Source organism: Mesoplodon bidens (assembly GCF_964165515.1).
Source record: "Mesoplodon bidens genome assembly, chromosome: 5".
Taxonomy (NCBI): domain Eukaryota; kingdom Metazoa; phylum Chordata; class Mammalia; order Artiodactyla; family Ziphiidae; genus Mesoplodon; species Mesoplodon bidens.
Window position 1 is genome coordinate 29,804,817 of NC_138161.1, and position 23,043 is coordinate 29,827,859.

General features: G+C 34.0%; 1 protein-coding gene across 6 annotated transcripts in view; it reads left to right on the top strand.

Moving 5' to 3' along the window:
* Positions 1–4,758: 4,758 nt before the first annotated feature.
* The window catches only part of LIPI (lipase I), a 62,364-nt gene continuing 44,079 nt past the window's right edge, over positions 4,759–23,043 (top strand). For 5 of the 6 annotated variants that reach the window (XM_081235301.1, XM_081235305.1, XM_081235302.1 and 2 more), the window contains exons 1-4: positions 4,759–5,036; positions 15,681–16,066; positions 18,269–18,377; positions 20,223–20,324. In XM_081235301.1, the coding sequence (XP_081091427.1) occupies positions 4,928–5,036; positions 15,681–16,066; positions 18,269–18,377; positions 20,223–20,324 (706 nt within the window). In that variant the 5' untranslated portion in view covers positions 4,759–4,927. The remainder of the gene's footprint in view (positions 5,037–15,680; positions 16,067–18,268; positions 18,378–20,222; positions 20,325–23,043) is intronic. The other variant, XM_081235306.1, reaches the window with a different exon arrangement.

Genomic DNA, 23,043 nt, shown 5'->3' on the forward strand with positions numbered 1-23,043 from the left:
TTCCAGGGCACGACATTATGAATTGATTTTGGATTTATTCAACAAACATTTTAAATAAAATGACTATGGAGGTGATTTAAAACATACTAACTTCATTACAGAAGCTCCCAGGCTAAGGGGGAAGACTAATTTCTTTGCTTCCAAAGAGTAAATGAATAAATCATTGGGATTTGAAGTTTGTATTCTTCATAAAATACTTTTTGAAAGTGAGTGCATGCATGCATGCATGCATGCATGTGGATACAGTAGAGTACTAGAATTAGTTTATTTACCTAGGAAGCGCTCCCTAGTGAAGTCTTTGAAAATGGACACAGGTTTTAAGTGGACTGTAGAAGGCATTTGAACTTGAGAAAACAGACTATACCAAGGAATACTGGAAAGAATATAGCAAGTTTTGTTACTGAAGCCAGAATTCTTGAGGATGGCTGCTGGGTGATTGTAGTAGGATCCAATGTTTGTATTTTGTATCAGGGCTGTACTTTGTAAGCTGTGGGACCAGGGTGAAGAATTAATTCTTACTTGAGCATTGAAAAAAAAATCCTAAAAACAATAAAGATAATTAAAAGAAAGGAGGAAGAAAACTTACTCAGAATCTCAGTGCTTTGATAAATTAACTGGCAACTGTTAACTTGGTTTCCTTTCTGATATGATATGTCTACATAGGACCCTGAAATCATCCTGTAAATATCATGCAAGTAATCACTATTTGGCCTTTACTTAGGTGTGGTGATAATTCATTTTTAATTGAAAAGGTATTCTTTTACATGGTTACTGGACCAAAGAAATCATCTTTTCTAATGAAAAGGGACACTTGTTTGGAATCCTGATTTCTAACTGAACTCTGACAATACTTCATTTTATGACTTTAAGCAAGTAATTTCACTTTTTGGAATTCAAGTTCTGTTTCTTAAGGGACAGATTGGACTAATATAATTACCTCATTTAATAGATATTTTCTGAGTTCTCATTACATGCCAGGCACTGTTTTTAATCCTTGGGAAACAAAGGTGAGTATAAAGATCTGCCCTCCTAAACCGTACAGTGTAATGGGAGAAACAGACTGACTTCTTGAACATATAAATATAAAATTATGTGTCAGTAACTTTCACTAGTTACCTTTGGTTGATATATTATGAATCTGTAAGTCCTGTCTTCATTTATTCTTTCTTTCTTCTATCATCAATATTGTTGTAGTAGGGTAGGAGGGGGTTGAGAAAACTTGCACGTTGTAGGCATGTAACAAATATATGTTGATCAAATGAGTGGATACTTGCAGGTCTCTATTATGTGTAGACCTATCTATTTTTTTTTTTGTTTTTTTTCTTTTTGCGGTATGCGGGCCTCTCACTGTTGTGGCCTCTCCCGTTGCGGAGCACAGGCTCCGGACGCGCAGGCCCAGCGGCCATGGCTCACGGGCCCAGCCGCTCCGCGGCATATGGGATCCTCCCAGACCGGGGCACGAACCCGTATCCCCTGCATCCGCAGGCGGACTCTCAACCACTGCGCCACCAGGGAGGCCCCCTATCTATTTTTAAAATTCATTTACCCCATAAATTTTATCCAAACCAAGATATTTTCTCTTTAACTTCCCCTCAGACACTGCTTATCTGGGAGCTGTAACTTCAGGTTTCATTGTAAAATATGTAGTGCATATAAGTCATGATCATATTTTCTTGCTGGATTGAAATTTGCATCATTCTTTGTCTACAGTGTGCATAATTTTGGTGTTCTTATCACATCCTCTTTTCTTTTGGCAGTACATAAGTTTATGGCCCATGTACTTCTAGAGTAATTATTTAATGTTTTAAGCTCTGAAGGTCAGCTCAATGCAGTTAGCTGTTTGCTCAGAATTTGACCTCTCTCTCTATATATATACATATATTTTTTTCTAATGTAAGCTTACTGTATTTCCTAATTGAAATGGAGTGAATGCTAGTGGTAGGTAAAAAAGAATCCACTTTATTCTCAGAATTTCCTGGGCCATTAGTCACGTATAAGGTTTAATGGGTTAAATGAATGAATAAACAATTAGCCTTTCTTCACTCATATCAGGATGTCTTATACCCCTAACTGCATGAAGACATCAAAAATGAAAATGTATGTTTGTGTGTATACATAGATAGATATAGATATAGATATAGATATAGATATAGATATAGATATAGATATAGATATATCTAGAACTCTAGAGTTCCTTTCTCCCCTTTTTTGCCCAGGTGACTTATTCTCTTTTGTAGTTCAGCTCTTTTGTCTCTTTTGTAGACAGCATTTCCTGCAAGCCTTCCCATTCTGCACTGTAGATTAGCTGGCTGTTCTACCTGTGTGGTTCCATAGTTTCCTAGATATACCTTTTTCCAGCCCTCCTCACTGTGAAGTACTATAGGATAAATATATTTCGGTACCTAGAACAATCCCTGACACCTCTGTAGATGTATCATAAATAGTTGTTGAAATAATACAGTTTGACTAAATGAATGCTCTACTTTGTATGTCCAGAAACTAAGTTAAGCCTGGAAATTAATAGATACTTAATAAAAGTTGCATAAATGAGTGAACACATGAATGAATGAATGGAGAAACTTGGGAAATTAATGTTAAGGGAGTGTAGTGGATGCCTTTTAAAAATTGACCTCAATTTTGTCTTCATTTTTTTCTTCTTACTGTCTTTTTGTCTTTATTCTGATTTTCTTAACCATATTTGTCCCAAGTAAATATAACTTTGTGTTGCTTTACTTACATAAGATGTTTATTGTAAAGACGTGTTCATAATATTTAAAGAGATAACTAAGAGAGTGAAAATCATCGAGTCTACCATGCAGATATAAACATTTTGGAGGAAAATCTTCCTAACTTTGATCTATACATATATACATGAAGCATATTTTAGGAATATAAACCTTACTATACATACTGTTTTTCAGCTTGCCTTTTATAACCCCAAAACCATGTAATGAAGGCTTTCTATACCAATAAATACTGATTTCTCTACATCATTAATTTTAATTCACAGTATGTATATAATTAGACTAATCCCCCACTGTTAGATGTTTATATTGTTTCCATTTTTTGGCTATTATAAAAATGTTGAGATGAACTTCCTTACTCATATAATGAACTTCCTTGCTCATATATCTTTGTGCACATATGTTAGTATTTCTGTGGGAAAGTATCTTGGATATTTAATTACGGAACCAAAGGGTAAGATCATTAAGCATTTTGACACATGTTGCTAAATTATTCAACTTTTTGTGCCACAGTATATTCTGACAAAAAATGACTTCCTCATCTCAATAAATATGACTCAACTACCTACTGTAATTAGCTATAGAGTGCCTAGAAGCTTGCCTGATGCATAGGGCTCCATCAATTTTATATCTTCATCATCATCATTCTCATTTTCAGTCTTATAGTATGATTTATATTGTATGCATGTCTGCAAGATTCTTAAAATATTTTTTTTATATCCAAGGAGACTAAATAGTACATATATATTGTCTTACTAAACTATAGGCCTTTTATATAATATTTCATCATTCCTCGATATTTTGCTATTTAATGCAATGGCCATGAACAATCCCAACTTTCTCAGTATCGACAGTAAGTGAAAAATATGAAAATGAAATATAATTTTATATTTTGAAATTCTGCCATGTATTGTCTTGAATGCCAACTTGATATTTTCATTGAGCACTTTAGAATGGCTAAGATGAAAATAATTTGCAAGATTCATATTACAGTGTCACATCAAAAGCACAGAGCAAAAGAAAAATATGTTAAATAGGAAAGACTTTTCAGTTAATTTGATTATAAACTTATTAAGAATTTCTCTTAAGATGAATGACATATTATCTTTCTTCCCACATTCTGAAAAGATGTAGTTTACTTATATCTTTGTTAGAAAAGCATACTTGTTACAGCTAAATGGTGTGGAAGGACCTAGGTTATTTGTTGGTCTCCAGTCAAATTATTGTGGTGGCACCCTTTTAAAACTGAAGTCTCACATAAAATTCCAAGAGATCAAACAGGCCAAAATAACGATGACAACTCATCAGCGGTTACATTTTTCATGATTTTTAAGTGAATACCTCATTTTGTTTGTGGTTCCTCTGAAACACCTCCCCAGACCTCAGCATAGTTTCTACTGATTGATGTAAACTAAACAGGTCTGTTCTTAAAGTATCTTTGGAAATTTACAGTGATTTGAATTTCCAAAATGCAAATTTAATTTTTGAACTTATAAGGCATGTACATAGAGAATAGCAATTCTCTATTTTCCTTGCCTACTAAAATCCATTTCTAAGAAGGAAAATAAGGGAAAAATTAAGTAAACATGTGAAAAGGAATCCGGTAATAATTTTTAAATGTTTGTTATATTGAAAACAGAATTTTTTTTTAAAATTTTCAAATAGTAGATCTCAAGAGACAGGCTAGCATTTTGAATTTTAAAATAGCTGCTGAGTTTGGGTTGCAAAATGACATAAATATAAAAGGACCATATTTTACACTTGGCAGCTTGGTGGATATGGATTTTATTATTGGTTTTATGGTGTATAAAGACAACTTAGTTTGTAATCAAAATGAACATAAACCACAACTTTTTCTGACTCTTTTCATTTCTAGCATTTTCTGACATTACATTTGCTTTGGGCTTTCAAGGAACATATTCTTCCCAACCACTTCTGAAATCCTGAGGTTAAGAGGAATAAAGAAAAATATTTTTAGCTTTTTCTTTCCCTTAAATTCAACTTGGGTAGCTGAATGTTTGTGACTTATTACAGTCTTTAACTTAAAAATCCTTCTCATGAGTACAAGCTAAACTGGAGAAAACAAACTGCCTCACCTTTTCAACAAACAGGGAGGAGCAAAAGCCAGGGGTATTTTACATTAAAACCTACCAGACTGTGACAGTCCTACCAGAGAAACCTTAATGAATTTCAGAATTTCTTTTTTGGTGAACCTGAGTGCTTCTTTTACTTTTATCAGATTCCAAATGAGAGTATACATTTTTCTCTGTTTAATGTGCTGGGCAAGATCTGGTAAGAACTAATGCTTTGATTTATCTTTAAAAATTATGTATGAAATAATCAGTATGGTCTGTATTCTGGAATAAAGAATGATATGAAATTATGGTATAAAAATATACTATGATTATAGGTACTAATTATATCAAACAGATTATTATGAAGAAAGTTCGTGTGTGTGTGTGCATGTATGTGTGCTTGGTAAATTGTATGTTCTGTATTTTATTTTACTTTCTAGATAATTAGTAACTAGAAAATCTTTTACAAGGAGCTATAAATAGAGAACAAATACAAATATTCAAGAGAAATTTAGAATAATTTAGTAATAAAGAAATTAATTCAGTATTTGGAAATCATGACTTAATAAACATCTTGTTTCAATTTCATTTGTTCAAATAACCCTACTTTTGAGGAAAATTTTTACATGGATAAATTGTCAATTATAAAAGAAACAGTATAAACATACTCTACAACTATTTTTTTTGTCCTATTACACTAAACCAAAACAAGTTTACAGTAATAAAGTAGAACTTTATTGTCCTGGTTTACTGGCTTATGGTAATAAAGTTTACTAATTTTAGTAATATCATTTACTACTTTATGGTAATAAAGATAACTACTTGTTCTACTTTATGACAATAAGAAAAGTAGCAAATTTACAATTCACAATGAATAGTTTTTTATAGAGATTTTGCAAAAGCAGGCCATTTCCTTCATTTTAAATTTCTTTAAAAAAATTCTTGAATGCATACTTGAATAACCTTAAAATGTCAGCTAGAAATTCAAATTATTCCTTATTTCTTTCCAATTGTATATGTGAACTAAAAGTACACTCTGGAAATGTTTCAGTTTTACATTCAAATACATAATCTAAATGGTAATAATATACAGTTTATTATTTATATTTTACTCACTTGGAATTCTCTTGATAGGCATTTTATGTTTTTGTAATGTATGGTAGTGGTGGCTAGTTCTGGTGGCTTGTTCTCCTAGGCCAAATCACCTAACCTCCTTGAACAGCAGTTCACTCATTTTTAAATGGAAGTAAAATTTATAAGACTATCTCAGTGCATTGTAAAGCTCGAAAGAGATAACATAAATGAGTGATTTGGTCAATTATAAAGCAATATAAATTAGGTTAGAATAACCCATTGTGTTTTCTTCCACATGCATTTTCTCTGTAATTCTCTCAGAGTAATTTCCAGGTGTAGGGCTTCACACTGTATCTACCTGTGTACAGTTATGTGAGACCTGTATGGACTATGTATATCAGAATTCCCTGAGTTATGCATTTAAAAGTGTAGGTGTACCTACCAAATCAGATTCTCTGGGGATGGCCCAGAAAACTAACAATACATTTGAATAAACTTTCCCGGTCATTTTTTACACCCATTTTTAAACCCATGCTTGGGAATTCCTGGTCTAAAGACTTATCAGTCACCTACTTTATTTTGCTTGTGTAGTCAGCTTCATTTTCAACAGCTTTCCAAACATTTGCATAGTTGAAAAAGTTACTGATTGAATATCTTGATTTCTTGTGACATGTTAAATAAATGTATGTTTTCAAAATGTGCTTTGATTGCTTCAGAATCAGAAAATTAAACGTACTGTATCACTTTCTGTCACAAGCGTTCAGGGATTTTAAACTTCTACCTACAGTTTTGTGTCTCAACTGGCTCTATGGCCATGCAAACCTTTGTCTTCAATTCAGTTAATTGTCTTATAGTATCAAATCGGTCAGCCGTTTGTTATATCTGGAATTCTGCTGGCCCCAGAAAGTCTTCATTCTTCTTCTTACACATGAATAAATAATCGACTTAGTGAACTTCTGATAGAGTTTTATTTATGTTGCTCAACTGTTTGCATAATAACTTGTGCCATAAATAAACTCATGCTTTTCAGATCTCACCCACAAATGTTCTGTTGCTTCTGTGTGACCTTCCACAGGTCATTTAATTTTATCTATCTATTTATTTATTTATTTAATTTTTTTTTGGCTGCATTGGGTCTTCGTTACTGCGCGTGGGCTTTCTCTAGTTGTGGTGAGTGGGGGCTACTCTTCATTGTGGTGCGTGGGCTTCTCATTGCGGAGCACGGGCTCTAGGCACGCGGGCTTCAGTAGTTGTGGCTTGTGGGCTCTAGAGCACAGGCTCAGTAGTTGTGGCACACGGGCTTAGTTGCTCCACGGCATGTGGGATCTTCCCAGAGCCAGGGCTTGAACCCGTGTCCCAAGCATTATCAGGCGGATTCTTAACCACTGCGCCACCAGGGAAGCCCCATTTAATCTTTTTAAATTTCACTTTCTTCATACATAAAATGAGGGAAACGATAGCAAATATAAAACAGTACAGTTCCTACGTGGAGTGATTCCAAAATAAACATAAGCAATTATTAACATTATTGATGTTATTGTTATTGCTGTTAACAAATACATTTCGTTTTCAGAAATGGAGAAAGAGAAGGAAGGAGGTTTTCATGCAGGCTTTTGGGGATAAATATGGGTTTCAGAGGATTTTCAGAGGAAGGAAGAAGGGTTAAATCTTTCCAGGATGTGTTAGGATTGGTAACTTTTTATGACTGGGTTTTGAGGTCCCTCTTTTATTCATTTGGTCAATGCTGAAAGTTGCAAGACAGACTAACTTGTCTCAGCAGCTAACCGAGTGTACAAATGGGTTTGAAATCAAAGAATATTAGAATAACACAAGTCATAGGGGACTATTTGTTTAAACTCCTTCCATTTAAAGAAACTGAGGCTCAGAAGTGAGAGGAGAAAAAAATTTGCTCAGAGTCACAAGAGAGGTTTGAGAGAAGCTAGAGTCACCTGGGTCTCAGCTGTCCACGTCCAAGGAGCTGTCCACGTCTCTGGACTCTGTCCATTTGATCGCCTTGTCCTCCTCTTCACAGCCTTTGCAACTATAATGGAAATATATTTCAGAGATAGAGCTGAACAACCTAGAATCATTATTCCTAACTTCATATGTCTTTGATATTTTAAAAAATTTTACTGCTTCTATAATTTGAAACCTAAGAAGATTTTCAGAATTCTTTCTGTGTACTGCTCTGTTGAGATTACTGCTAGAGTCATCATCTTTCTACATATTTGGCAATGAAATCCAATACTGTGCCCCTGCTACTAAATTTCTAATCACAGTAACATTACTTAATCTAGTCCCCAGAACCTCAATTTGTTCAATTTTCAAACAAAATCAGTGCTTATTTTTCTATTCTAAATATCTATATCTTTTTGCTGGTACATTACTTGTTATCAGTTTTTAATTAACTGAAGTCTATTTTTTTTTTTTTTTTTTTTTTTTTTTTTGCGGTACGCGGGCCTCTCACTGTTGTAGCCTCTCCCATTGCGGAGCACAGGCTCCGGACGCACAGGCTCAGCAGCCATGGCTCACGGGCCCAGCCGCTCCACGGCATGTGGGATCTTCCCAGACCGGGGCACGAACCCGTGTCCCCTGCAACGGCAGGCGGACTCTCAACCACTGCGCCACCAGGGAAGCCCTAACTGAAGTCTATTTAAACCATATTTCCTCATAACACTAACAAAGAGTAAGTTAGATCTAGAATACTCAGAAAAGATTAAAATACAAGAGAGAGAAAACACACAGAAAAATATAGAAAAACAGATAAGAAATTACCATCATCACAAACTACAATTAAGGTATTGGTTTATTTCCTACCAGTTCTATTACAATAAATATGTTTGTACATGCACAAATGTGCACTTAGAGTGCCCTGTATATACACTATGTATTACAGCTAAAATTAGGACTATATGTGTGTATTTATGGACTATATAGATTTCTTAATTCCTGCATTATCATGGATACATAATTTATTTTTATAGACTTGCATTGCCATATATTTAGTTGTTTTCCTAAATACCTACTTTTAAAAATTCTGTGATATACATTGGTGTTAATGGTCATGGGTATAATGGTAAAAATGATATGTCATTATTTGAATTAATTTTTATTAGATTTTAAGAAGATTGAACACATTTTGATACATTTATGAGCTGCTTGGATATTTAATTTTGTAAAATGTATGTTTATATTCTTCACTTGCTGTTCAATTGGAGTGTTCTTTTTCTTCATTAATAGCTCTTTATATATATAGATTCCTTTTCTACTTTACACTGAAAATATTTCCCTAAGTTTTTTTTTTTTTGTCATTTGGATAGTTTATAGTGTTTATGTTACAGAAGTTTTAAATTCATGTACTGTGAAATCTATTGGTCATAGTTTATGGTTTCTTCCTTGGTTTTTATGCTAAAAAGTCATTCCTCAATCTGAGATCATGTACATATTAATTGTATTCTTCTTCTAGTTCACATAATTTTACTTTTACATGGAATGCTTTTTATATAGCTAGAATCAAATAATTATCACAGCCATTATTTATTTTAAAATAGGTATCCTTAGATATCATGGGTAATAGAGTGTATTTCTGGGTGTTCCATTCTTTTCCATTAATTTATCTGTCACTTCTTGATTCAGTTTCATAGGCCTCTTTTTACTTGACTTATAATATAAATATAATTTTAATCATGCCACCTTATTATCTGTAAAGTTCATTCATTTTTCTTGTGAAATTTTCCCCTTCCCCAAGACATCTCATCAATCAAGATACAAAACATTTCTTGCATCCAAAAAGGTAGCTTCTAGCAGTTAATCTGCTCCCTACCTCTGGCTCCCTACAACCCTGATCTGCTTTCTGACACTCTAGATTAGATACCCCTTTTCTAGAATTTCTTATACATGGAATTAAAAAATATGTTCTTTTTCTGTTATTTTATTATTTATTTATTTGTTTTATTTCTTTTTTTATTGGGGTATAGTTGTTTTATAATGTTGTGTTAGTTTCTACTGTACAGCGAAGTGAAGTGGAGTTCCCTGTGCTATACAGCAGGTTCTTATTAGTTATCTATTTTATACATATTAATGTATATATGTCAATCCCAATCTCCCAATTCATCCCACCCCCCGCCGCACGCTTTCCCCCCTTGGTGTCCATTTGTTTGTTCTCTACATTTGTGTCTCTATTTCTGCCCCGCAAACTGGTTCATTTTTCTAGGTTCCACATATATGCGTTAATATACGATATTTGTTTTTCTCTTTCTGACTTACTTCACTCTGTATGACAGTCTCTAGATAAATCCACATCTCTACAAATGACCCAATTTCTTTCCTTTTTATGGCTCAGTAATATTCCATTGTATATATGTACCACAACTTCTTTATCCATTCGTCTGTCGATTTAGGTTGCTTCCATGTCTTGGCTATGGTAAATAGTGCGGCAATGAACACTGGGGTGCATGTGTCTTTTTGAATTATGGTTTTCTCTGGGAATATGCCCAGTAGTGGGATTGCTGGGTCATATGGTAATTCTATTTTTAGTTTTTTAAGGAACCTCCATGCTGTTCTCCATAGTGGCTGTATCAATTTACATTCCCACCAACAGTGCAAGAGGGAATATGTCCTTTTTTGTTTCTGGAATCTTTTGCTCAGGGTGATGTTTTTGAGATTCATCAAAGTTGTTGCATGTGTAATCAACTTATTCCTTTTTATTGCTGGGTGGTATTACATCATGTAGATAATCCATAATTTGTTTATCTGGATTCCTCTTGATTGACATGTAGCTTTTTTCCAATTTGGGGTTTTTATGAAAAAGAACTACTATGAACTTGTTATACACATAGTGGAAAATGTTTTCATTTCTTATGTGTAAACACCTAGAAGTGAATGTTTGGGGTCATGTAAGTATATATTTAACATTAGAAAAAATCTACCAACTGTTTTCCAAAGTATTGTATCATTTTGTCATTTTCCTCAGCACTGTAGGATGCTTCAAGTTGCTCTATATCCTTCCAAATAGTTGGTTTTGTCAGTCTTTAAATTGTAGCCATTCTAGTGATTGTGTAGCAGTACGTTGTTTTGGTATAATTTACAATTTTTTATAACTGATGTTGACCATCATTTTTGAGCCTAGTGGCCATTAGACCATCTCTTGTGAAGTATCTTCAATTATTTTGTCATTTTTTAAAAATCACGTTTTCCTATTTTACATATATGTGTGTGTATACACACACACATACAACATAACACACATATATTCTGGATACAGGTACTTTTTCAGGTGTATATTTTGCAAGCCTGCATATTCACATTCTTAACAGTGTCCTTTTAGGAGCAGACATCCTTCACTCTGACAATTTCCAATTTATCACTTTTATGTTGTGTGCTTAATCTATTGTATCTGAAAAATCTTTGCTTACCTCAAGATTGTTAATATTTTCTCTCAGTATTTCACACACAAGGCCTGTTGCCTGCCGGAGAATGAAGCCAAATCAAAGCAAGCAGAGATGAGAGAATGAGAAGGCGAAAGAATGGGTCTAAGTTCTCTTTTACTCTAGAACTAGTTTAGCTCCATTGTAACTACGTCTGACCCTTCTGGGTTCCCCACTGAATGTCCCTGATGTTCATTAAGGTTTTTCTACTCTGGCTGGTCAGAACTTCAATGTCTCCTAGCCTGATGTGACCTTTGGAGTTGTTGAGCTTACAGCTCTTCGTGGAGTTTCACCCTCTGCAGGCATAGGTTTGTCTCCAGGAACAGATCCAAGAGGACTCCTCTGCGGGGTTTGGAGCTCTGCCTCTGCATGGCTCCCTCCTTTGTGGCACACTGTGATACAAACCCTAGTTGCTTCAACTTCTTCAAACTCCCGTCTTTCTCCTCAACTTGGCAAAACCGTCATGCTTTGTTGGGTTCAACCTTCCTGCACTGAAGTCTGGAAACTGCCTCCAGGTAGAAAGGTATTAGGTATATGGTTCAAATCATTTGTTTACCTTTTTTTAGATATTAGAGTCCTGTGCTTCTTGTTGTCCAGTGTCTAAACTTTTTTTTTTTCATATGTTTTATCGAGTGTTCTAGTTGTTTACAGAAGTAAAACATGTCTGGAATAGTATCTATAATGACAGGAATTGGATTCTGGAAGATTTTTTGTTTGTTTGTTTTGTTTTAATTGTGGGAAAACATACATTAAAAATGACCATTTTCACCGTTTTTAAGTGTACAGTTCAGTGGCATTAAGTACATTCACACTGTTGTGCAACCATCACCACCCTCCATCTCCAGAACATTTTCAGCTTCCCAAACTGCAAATCTGTACCCCTTGACCTCCCCATTTTCTATTTTTCTCCAGCCCTTGGCAACCACTGTTCTACATTATGTTTCTATAAATTTGACTTCTTTAGGTACCTCATTTAAGTGGAATCATACGGCATTTGTATTTTTGTGACTGGCATATTTCACTTAATGTAACATATTCAAAGTTATTCCACGTTGTAACATGTGTAAGAATTTCCTTCCTTTTAAAGGCTGAATAATATTCCATTGGATGTATATACCAGGTTTTGTTTATCCGTCCATCCTTTGATGGATATTTGGGTTGCTTCTACCTTTTGGCTATTGTGAATAATGTTGCTATGAACATGCGTGTATAAAAATCTCTTTGAGTCTCTGCTTTCAATTATTTTGGATATATACCCAGAAGTGGAGTTTCTGGATTATGTAGTAATTCTATTTTTAATTGTTTGAGGCACCACCATAACATTTCCACAGCAGCTGCAACCTTTCAGCAATGAACAAGGGTTCTATTTCTCCACATTCTTTCCAAGAGTTGTTTCCTGGGTTTTTTGTTTGTTTGTTTTTAATAGTAGCCATCCTAATGGGTTTGAAGTGAATGTTATCTCTTTTATTCATTGTTTTTAATTGATTTTTTGTTCTGACACATTTTGATCTCCATCTCATTTCCTTTTGTGTATATTCTATAGATTATTTTGTTTGTGTTTATCATGGGGATTACATATAACATCTAAAGTTGTGACAGTTTATCTTAAATTGATACTAACTTAACTCCAATTAAGACAATAAAGACTTCAGTAAAAACTTAACTTTCACATAAAATAGTTGTTTTGCCGAAAGCCTGCATTTGGTTTTAAGGCTCGTTGGATTCACTGGCAAAATAACCGCTCGTTTCACACAAATAAACAGCTTTAATCAACGATTTAATGAAAGGTGATTTAACTTAATTTTTTTTTTTTTGCGGTACACGGGCCTCTCACTGCTGTGGCCTCCCCCGTTGCGGAGCACAGGCTCCGGACGCGCAGGCTCAGCGGCCATGGCACACGGGCCCAGCCGCTCCACAGCATGTGGGATCTTCCCGGACCGGGGCACGAACCCGCGTCCCCTGCATCGGCAGGCGGACTCTCAACCACTGCGCCACCAGGGAAGCCCTCATTATTCCATTTTAAACTTAACCTATTGTTTTTCGCCTCAATATATTTTCTCTTAGTGGCCTCCTGTTTTTGAGATGTGGTTTTTCTTGCATTCTAATGAGGGTGCTAAAGAGTTTTCTGCTATTACTTCTGGATCCTGGTAATAGGCCATAGACTTTTCTGTTGACTGTTTTAAGTGATTTCTTTCCCTTATTTTATCACAGAGATTCCATTGTTTATTCCTCATTACTCATTCCAGGACCAGGTAAAATCTACCTTGGTTTGGAGTGGACCAGCAGTTTGGATGTATCAATTGCATTTAGACTTCTCAGAATTCCAGCTTGTAGGAAGGTGGATAAGCACAATTCCCTACACAATTTGTACTGTGTAGTAAGCACTGATATTGCACTGAGGTTTATTTCTCCTCTCCACTTCCTCATTCCTTTGTATTTAGAACAAATGAAGTATCAAAGTTTTTCACTTGTCCAAGTATCTCTCAGCTGTTAATCTGATAATTGAATGCAGGTCTTGCTTCTTCTTCACTGCCTTCATCCTTTATTTTCTTCTAAATGTGACAATGTCACATATATAATTTCCAAACTAGATTGATGGCAACTAGTGCATATTATTATGGATTTACCAAATATATCCACATATAAAATATATATGTGTAATTTTAAATATATATTTATATATGTTAAAATAAACATTTAAATGTATCAAATACCTATATATGTAGCAGCTTAAGCACATCATTATTTCTGGGCATTTAAATCACTTCTATTTCTCCAGTATTAAAATAATGTATATTCATTTTTTACATGTGTTCAGACTATTTTCTTGAGATAAATAATTAGAAGTGTAATTACTGGCATTAACATTACTAACATTTTTGTGCATTTTTTATATATATTGACAAATTGTTTTCCCAAATCTTCTTACCAGGTTAAATTTCCAGAAGCAGTACGAGCATATGTTCTCATTAAAAATTTTTTTGAGATTATATGCTTATTTTGGAAAAAAAATACAATTCTTATAAACTATGAAAAGAAAATAAAAAGCAGCCATGTTTCACTGCCTAGTAATGACTATTGCTGTTGGTTTGGCTTAGTTATTTCATTTTCTGCTCTACTTCTTTCTAGGATGGATGGATGGATAGATATGTAGGTATGTAGGTAGATAGACAAATAGGATGCACACATTGATGAAATTCTATATGATGATAAGGTGTTTTAAATTTTTGTGTGATTATGCATAACCCTCTGATTAATGTCTTTATATTTCTTAGAGTTTTTTTTGTATTGGAGGATAGTTGATTTAATGCCTTTATATTTAATACAAATTATTTATTTCATTAATGTAAATCCTAGGAAGAAAATAAGGAAGAGTAAATATTTTTAAGATTATGTCTGTGTAGTATACACTTAGACACATATAAAATTTCACAAGGATGTTTCAACTTATGCTCTCAGCATCCATGTATATGAATATTTGTTACAAATTTACCCTTGTAAGTATTATGTATTTAAAGGATTTTTTCATTTTGTTTAATTTGATAGGAAGAAAATGATATATTTTTTGTTTTGATTTGTGTTTATTTGATTACAAGTCAGGTAAAATATATTTTTTCTAATGCTTATTATCCATACGTAAATATTCTTCTGTAAATTTAATTTTTAATTTTTAAAAATTTTTGGCTGCAATGAGTCTTCGTTGCTGTGCATGGGCTTTCTCTAATTGCGGCAAGCAGGGGCTGCTCTACATTGCGGTGCGTGCCTTTCTCATTGCAGTGCCTTCTCTTGCTGTGGAGCATGGGCTCTATGCACGTGAGCTTCAGTAGTTGTGGCTCGAGGGCTCTAGAGCACAGGCTCAGTAGTTGTGGCGCACAGGCTTAGCTACTCCCTGGCATGTGGGATCTTCCCGGACCAGGGCTGGAACCCGTGTCCCCTGCATTGGCGGGTGGATTCTTAACCGCTGCGCCACCAGGGAAGTCCCTGTAAAATTTCTGTTAAAGTTCGTAGTCAATTTATGGACTTTTATTGGTGTGTATAACAATTTCCTTGTTAACAATATTAACGATTTTAATCACACGGTTGCTATTTTGTACAGATAAAAATTCTTAATTTTTAACTAACCACATTTATTTCTATATTTCATTGTAAATTTTGAATACATCTAGTTCAGAAAGTCTATTTAAGTAATCAGCGAATTACTTAAAACATTATAGTTGCTCAGAAAATTATGTGAAAATGCTAATAAAGTGAAAACCTCCCCACCCTCCAAGTTCAGTTTTTTTCTTTGCAACACAAACAGGAATCGAATCAAATACTATCCCAATACTCAGCTTGACTGACTTCTTTTTTTTTTATTTCAGAGAATAAAGGACCATGCCTTAAATTCTCTCAGCTAAATTTAAAGGATTCCTTCAGAGATCTGTTTAATCCCAAAATGGAGATATTTTTGATATTGTATACAAGGAACAACCCGAGCTGTGCTGAGTCACTGTTTGAGCAGGATAACTCACTTAATGTTAATTTCAACACAAGAAAGAAAACAGTCTGGCTTATTCATGGATACAGACCAATGGGCTCCACTCCACCATGGCTTCAGAACTTTGTGAGAATTTTGTTGGACCAAGATGATATAAATGTAATTGTAGTAGATTGGAACCGAGGTGCTACAACTTTTCTTTACAGTAGAGCGGTTAAAAATACCAGAAAAGTTGCTGTGAGTTTGAGTAGGTACATTCAGAATCTTTTGGTAAGTCTGGAATTTTATGTGTTATATATGTTATACAATATACAGTATGTTATGTAATACTGCAAAGTGGTAATAAAATACCATTTTCCTGTAGCATTTAGAATTACTGCATTGATGTGCTAATGTATGCAGCCATCTTTTCTTTGTGTAAGGATAATTCTATACCTAGATGTGACCTTATTTTTTTTAATTATCTTAAAGACTCAATTACTCTGTTTTATCTTAAAATCTTTTAAGATTTTTGTTTTTTTAACTCTACCTATACTTCAGGATAATGTAGTGATTCTTTGTGCACAGAGGGGATAAACTATTTAATCATTAGATCTTTTAGATATATTTTCTAAGGTATGTCTAAAATGTTTCAAATTAATCAAGTGTGCATTGGTAAAAGTGAGGGGAAAACAGCTTGAAAAGTAGCATACTTTTGCCAACCGTGGAGGCAGGTGTCAGTTCCATTTACGTTTATCCAGCATTTAGGTCCAGGGTTGGGATGAGTCAAATAAATTCAGGCCAGTTCTAGGTCATCTATAATTTGATTGATCTTTGACTGCTAAGTCAATACATAAGAAGATCCATGCCTGTTCTAGAGGGAGGTGGTAGTGATGGCACTCGAGAAAAAGAAGGGTGATATATGATTTGGGGATATTCTTGAGCTTGAAATCGCCTTTGAGTTGTGTTGTGCTGAACTTCCAAGCCTCTGCTGAAATGGAGCAAGCGTCATAGATCCAAGAAGCAGTTGCACATAGTGGTTAGGAGTCAGACTGGAGGGGTTCAAAGACCACCAAATCCATATCATCTGTGTGAGTTGGAGCAATTGCTTAACTATTCTGCCTCATTTCCTTGTCTAAACATTTGGGATAATAAAACTTTCTAAGAATATTTTATTTAAGTATTAAATGAAATTAATTCTTAACCAGCACTTGGCATATAATAACCATTGAATAAAATCAGCTATCATTATTATTTTTACATCCTCAAATTTGGACAAAACCAAACCATGCCTCTGGAGACAGAAGAAGTAATTGATTCACCTGTTCTTACTGAGAGTCTATAAATTGCATAATTGATTTTTCCTTTTAGTGGTGGCCTTTTCTCTAATTAATAAATATATACCTCAAAGTGTGGAACATGTGAATGTTAAATAGAGAAATTTAGGAAAATTGTAGTATTAGATTTCTAACAGTGCTTTTGCTTGCAAAGTCTCTATATTAAGGAGAAGTAGCACTGAAGTTGAGAGTGATACTCCCTGGAGGTTTCAGGCATTGGTCTGAGAAATTTGAATAAAATCATCATTCTGTGCCTGGAAAACCTGAATCTAGTTTCTCATTAGAGTAAATGTTCCATATCTTTCTGTAAGCCATTGGATGTGTCACTGTGTAGAATGGACCATGACCTGCTTCCTGAGAATGTGGTAGAAGAAATTCTTCCTCATTTAAGCTCCTAATGCCCCCCTCCCCCTCCCCTGGGCTGAGACTCTAGAAGGTGTTCAAAACTTGGGCTTGGAAGATCAGACTCCATTACTCTCCAGCTTGTGTTGGGGGAAATCACTTAAAATCTCTGAGTCTCATTTTATCATCTCCAAAGTAAGGATGATTTTTCACACAGTTCAGTCTTCCTAAAGTTTTTGACACAATCTACAGATAAAAAAGGGAGGTAGATTAGTTTATATTTTGGAGTTGAACAGACCTGGATTTCAAGTCTTGTCCCCTTATAGTAATAAGTATATGAGACTTTGGGCAACTCATTATCAAACCATATTTATTCAGCATTTAATAGGTGCTGGTGAAAGTTTTAGGCAATAGGATAAAAATACGTAACTCATAGGACTATTGTGAATATTACATATGAGATTTAAAAAACACATACTAAGGTAGCTAGCACAAAGTAAGTTTTGTTATTATTATTACAAAATGCTTTATTAATTAAATGTATTATTTTGCATATGCTATTCTAGATAAAAATGACAATGTTTTCTAAATTTTTAAATAAAAATTTAATGATATTAAAACTGTACAGAAAAATCATATATTTTATGGAAAAAGTTGAACAAAGATATAGTTATTTGAAATTATAAAATCCCATTCCCTGTCTCCCAGAAATGGATTAAACCAGAAAAAATAATGAATTTTAGAATATTGATGCAACAGGCATAATTTGTGATTTTCTGAAATGAAAATTGTAACATTGTATTTTGAATTGCAGAAGCACGGAGCATCTCTTGATAATTTTCATTTCATAGGTGTGAGCTTAGGGGCTCATATTAGTGGGTTTGTTGGAAAGATATTTCATGGTCAAGTTGGAAGAATAACAGGTAAAATATTTTTGACAAAATTAATATTTTAGTATACTTTTAAGCATCAGAAGTTATTACTTTATTTAACATTTAACAGGGCAATATTTAAGGAAAGGAAATGATGCACAAACTTTTTTTTTTTTCTATATTATATTCAGATGCTGGTCTTTGTTTGGTTATACTCTTAAGTCTTACTTATTTCTTCACCAAACTTAAATTACCCATATAGAAGTGGGAGGAAAATGATTAATTTCTGCAGTCCCATATGAATTTTAAGGACACATTATTGTAACAATCCTAAAGAAAGTTTGGCCCATTAAATGTAAAACTTTTTTCATGTATTAACTAAGAAGATAACCTATTACCATGTACTTAAATTTTAGAAACTTTAATATATTTTAATTCTTTTAACAATTTTACTTGAACACTAGAAGGGAGAATCAGGAGTTGATATCCATGCCTGAGGGATTCTGGACCCCAGCTCTCCTTGTATTTCCTTAACAAGGTTACTGCATCCACAAAGCTTAGTAACCAAATAATGCTGACATGGACGTTCAGGCTTCCCTTTAGGAATGGTGGTGATTTAAAAACTATCCTTCCCCAGTTAATTTAGCTTTTTAGAATTATTGAGATCTATTCCCATAGATGATTTATAATAATTTCAAATGTTAATACTAGAGTCTTAAGTTAACAAAGGGGGAGGGTAGAGGTGAATAACTTGTTTAGATATTTAGGATCTTTACAAACCTTAAGTATACCTTACTTACTTTGATCACTTTTAACTTGATTCTCATTATATGGATGTGAAAGTTGAGTTTAACTGAATGAATGCAGGAGCGTCAAAAAGTTAGTAACAGCTAAGCCAGGACTTATACAAAGGTCTCTAGCATCCAAAGTCCATTCTCTTTCAACCACCATACTAGCTCAATTTGATCTGCTGGTAATCCTACTTTATTTTAAGGTGTGTTGATTCACATATTAGTCTAGTTTGAATGGTTCCACATGCCAAGCAATCATCAGGGTTTAAAAAGCCAGCAAATGCAGTGGTTCTACATCAGAACAATTTATAGGAAGAGAGTAGTTTCTGCCTCATTCAGTCATGTGGGCCAAATAAACTAGGGATAACAGAAGGTACTGAGATAAAGCAATATTATATTTTACTTTTTAAGATGACTGTTGCCCTATTGCATAGGTGTTCTCAAGGCGTTGCATTTCATGTCCTCCCCACCTTTTTTGACACACTGCAATAGGTCATGAGCTTCAAATTTTTATTTAGAATTTCAAGTACACCAGAAATAATATCTATATTTTATGAAACTTTTAATATATTTTTCTTATGTGTATGCGGGAAACTTTTGTGAGAAATGAATGATAAGCTAATAATAAATATGTTTTATTCCAAGCTCAAATTGCACTTAACATTTTAGACCTATAGAGAGATCCAGGATGAGCTGCTGCAGAATGAGGCTCAAGACAGGACCAGGATAGTATTTATTATTTCCCCTCCTCAGCGGTAGTAGTAGTTACTTTCTATTAAATAGAGATTTACTATCAGTGTATTCCTAATTACTTCTTAAGTAAAAATGCTAAAAAAACCCACAGTATTTTGTCTAGGCATCTGTAGTGTGGCTTAACACTACGTCATTGATGAACTCTGAAGACTGGAAAAATGATTATTCAAATAAAGAAGATACTTGCTATTCATCTAATTTCATTTATTGTTAGATTTGTTTTTGGACAGGTTTAAGCTAAAACTGTATAGGCTCATTATGTTTATAATGTAATAATAATGCAAGCATATGATCTACTGAACTCTGTAGTATGATTGATTAATAGATTAATAGCTTCTTTCTTGAATTTCAGGTCTTGACCCTGCTGGACCACAATTCTCTGGAAAACCATCAAACGGCAAATTAGATTACACTGATGCAAATATTGTGGATGTCATACACACTGATACCAATGGTAACAATGTAGGATTTATTGTTTAATTATTTGAAAATAGAAAAAGAGATGTAGACACTGGGGAAGAGGAAAACTTAATAAGAGAGAGTAGTGGATGAAGTGGTGAGACTGTAATTATATAGTGATTATATTTCCCACAAGCAACATTTCTTGGAGTTAGTGATAACCTGTGGTGTCCAATGGAACTCTTTGCCTTCAGTTTTCCTCCTTCAGGTTTCAAGAACTGTCATGTCATCCTAAAAAAACTGAAATTTGATAAAAAAAAATATACTTCATCCTTTTCATGCTATTAACAATTTTATTGATTTGATTACAACTTCCCTCATGCTTAATGTTCCTGATGCATTTAGATTACCATTCTTTCTTCTCATTTTATCACTGTTGTATGTCAATTCAAATTGAGCACAGATCTTCAGGCACAGAGAGAGTACTTTTCCCTAAAGATTTTTAATTATTTTCCTCAAAATGTCTAACCGACTATTAATCATTTTGGCCAGAGTGCATTGGACAGACACTTTCAGGTAATATTTTAGATGGCCCAGATCCCCTTCCTGAATTGAAACTGATGGTACTAATATTTATTGAGTACTTCCTATATACGAGGCACTTCACGTTCTTTATGTGAATTAATTATGGAATTCTCCTAAGTCCCCATGAGTAAGTAAACGTTATCATCCTTTTACATACAAATGGAGAAGAGGCTCAGGTCAAGGTGACAAGGCCAATAGGAGGCAGAGTCAGAATTTGAAATAGAATCTTCTCATTCCAAAATCTGCACTTCACCAGTATGCTGCTCAAATTAACTGGTAATTTGCATGTGTTTGGTTGGGGTGCATGGGGAGGATATAGTGCTAAGGCAGAGACAGAAGGAAGTGACCCAAAGACTGCTCCCAATTCCCTATTTCCTCAGGTTTATTTTCTCTTTGGTCCAGGTAATTTATTTTCTCCCATATTATTCTGAATTTACCCTGTGGTGATCCATACCAATGATTTTGTGAGATATATAAATACCCTTAGTGCCATAGATAACAATTTTTCAAATTCTATGTCTATATGCCAATGGGCTGAGCCTATAGTCAGAACAGTTATGCTCTTTATTTGGAATCTAAGTTCATCTACATCATACAGAGAGTCAGTGCCTAAAGTCTCATAGTTCTGATACCCTCAACCTTTCACATTTTCTTTCTCTAGCCCTGTATATCAGCTTATCATTCCCACACACAGCACACCTAGGGCCAATTACTCTGCAATTTTGAACTCTTCTTTTTGAAATTCCAACTTCAATTCTGCTTATGGCCTTTTGAATTAGCTCTTCATACTTTTTATTGTTTTTGTTTGCATTTTTGACTTTTCCTAATAAACTGTTTGGATTGTCTTATAGTCTTAATATCTTTTGATGACTCAGCTTATCAAATCTAACTTGCCACTAGATGCCACATAGTTGGCACCTTTAACTGATCTTCTTATGACTATCACAAAAGAGGAACACAGATTTTTGATACTGCATACTCACCTGTCTCAAGGATTCTCTGAATGAGATACTGCCCTTTCCTTAAATAATAACCTATGAGTGCATTTTCTACTTGCCAGTAATTCTTGTCGTTTTTCAGTTGTATATGTTAAGGAAGCTATGTTACCTTTCATAATTGTTGATTAGGTAATTTGAACAAACACTCCTGCTGGGATATCAGGAAAAAATTACCAGTCTAATATCCAGAAGACAGAAAAATTCCAGGGAGGTGAACTGGTAATTTGGAGTCACTTTTCTCTGGTGCAGAGAATATGGGAAGTGTTTTTGAAATCCTCATATGAGGCTTGTAAAACATCTTATACTACTTTTTGGGACCCCAAGGTGTAGCACTATAGGAATAAAGGTAAACTTGAAATAAACCAGCCTTTTTATAATCTATAGCAAAGCTTTTAATAATCTGAAGTTGCCAGAAAAATCTCATTTATTGTGTTTTGTTTAAGGAGCTCTTGGACTGTTGGACCTGCTAGGTACCTGATAGAAACCAATAATAGTCCTTTTTTGTAGGAAGATCACATCATCTTTGGTCTCAAATTATTTTTATAAATATATTTTTAAATGTCCAGCATCTAAATAAAGATAGCCAGGTACACTTGAAGCAAGAAACATGCATGAGAACCGACAGAAACAATAATCAACAGAAACAGACACATAGGCCTCCAACTATTGGAATTATTATACACTGGCTAAAACGTACTTAATATTTTCAAAGAGATAAGATTGCAATTATCAGCAGAGAATGACATTTAAATATAAATATGACCTATTATATTTGATAAAAATAATAAAAGTTTTTAACTTAAAAAATAAAATAATTGACAATTATTGAATGGGTTTAACAGAAATTTTGAATCAGGTAAAAAGAGAAAGCGAGTGACTTGGAAAATAGGTGAGAAGTCTGTTTCTAGAATAAAGTAAAAGGGTACAATACGGAGCAAAAATCAAAGAGAGCAGACAATACAGAGAGGTAAGAGGTACATAGGATAAATAGTGAGAAGGTCAATCATGTTTCATTCAAATTCAAAATAAAAGGAGAGAAAAATGGAACAGAATTGATATCTAAAGAAAATATCTCAGAATTTCTAAAAACTGAGGAATTATAATCAATAAAAAATTGGAATGCACAGTTAATTCCAATGTGAATAAATAGACATCCTCATTGAGACACATGATAGTAAAGTTACAGAAAAG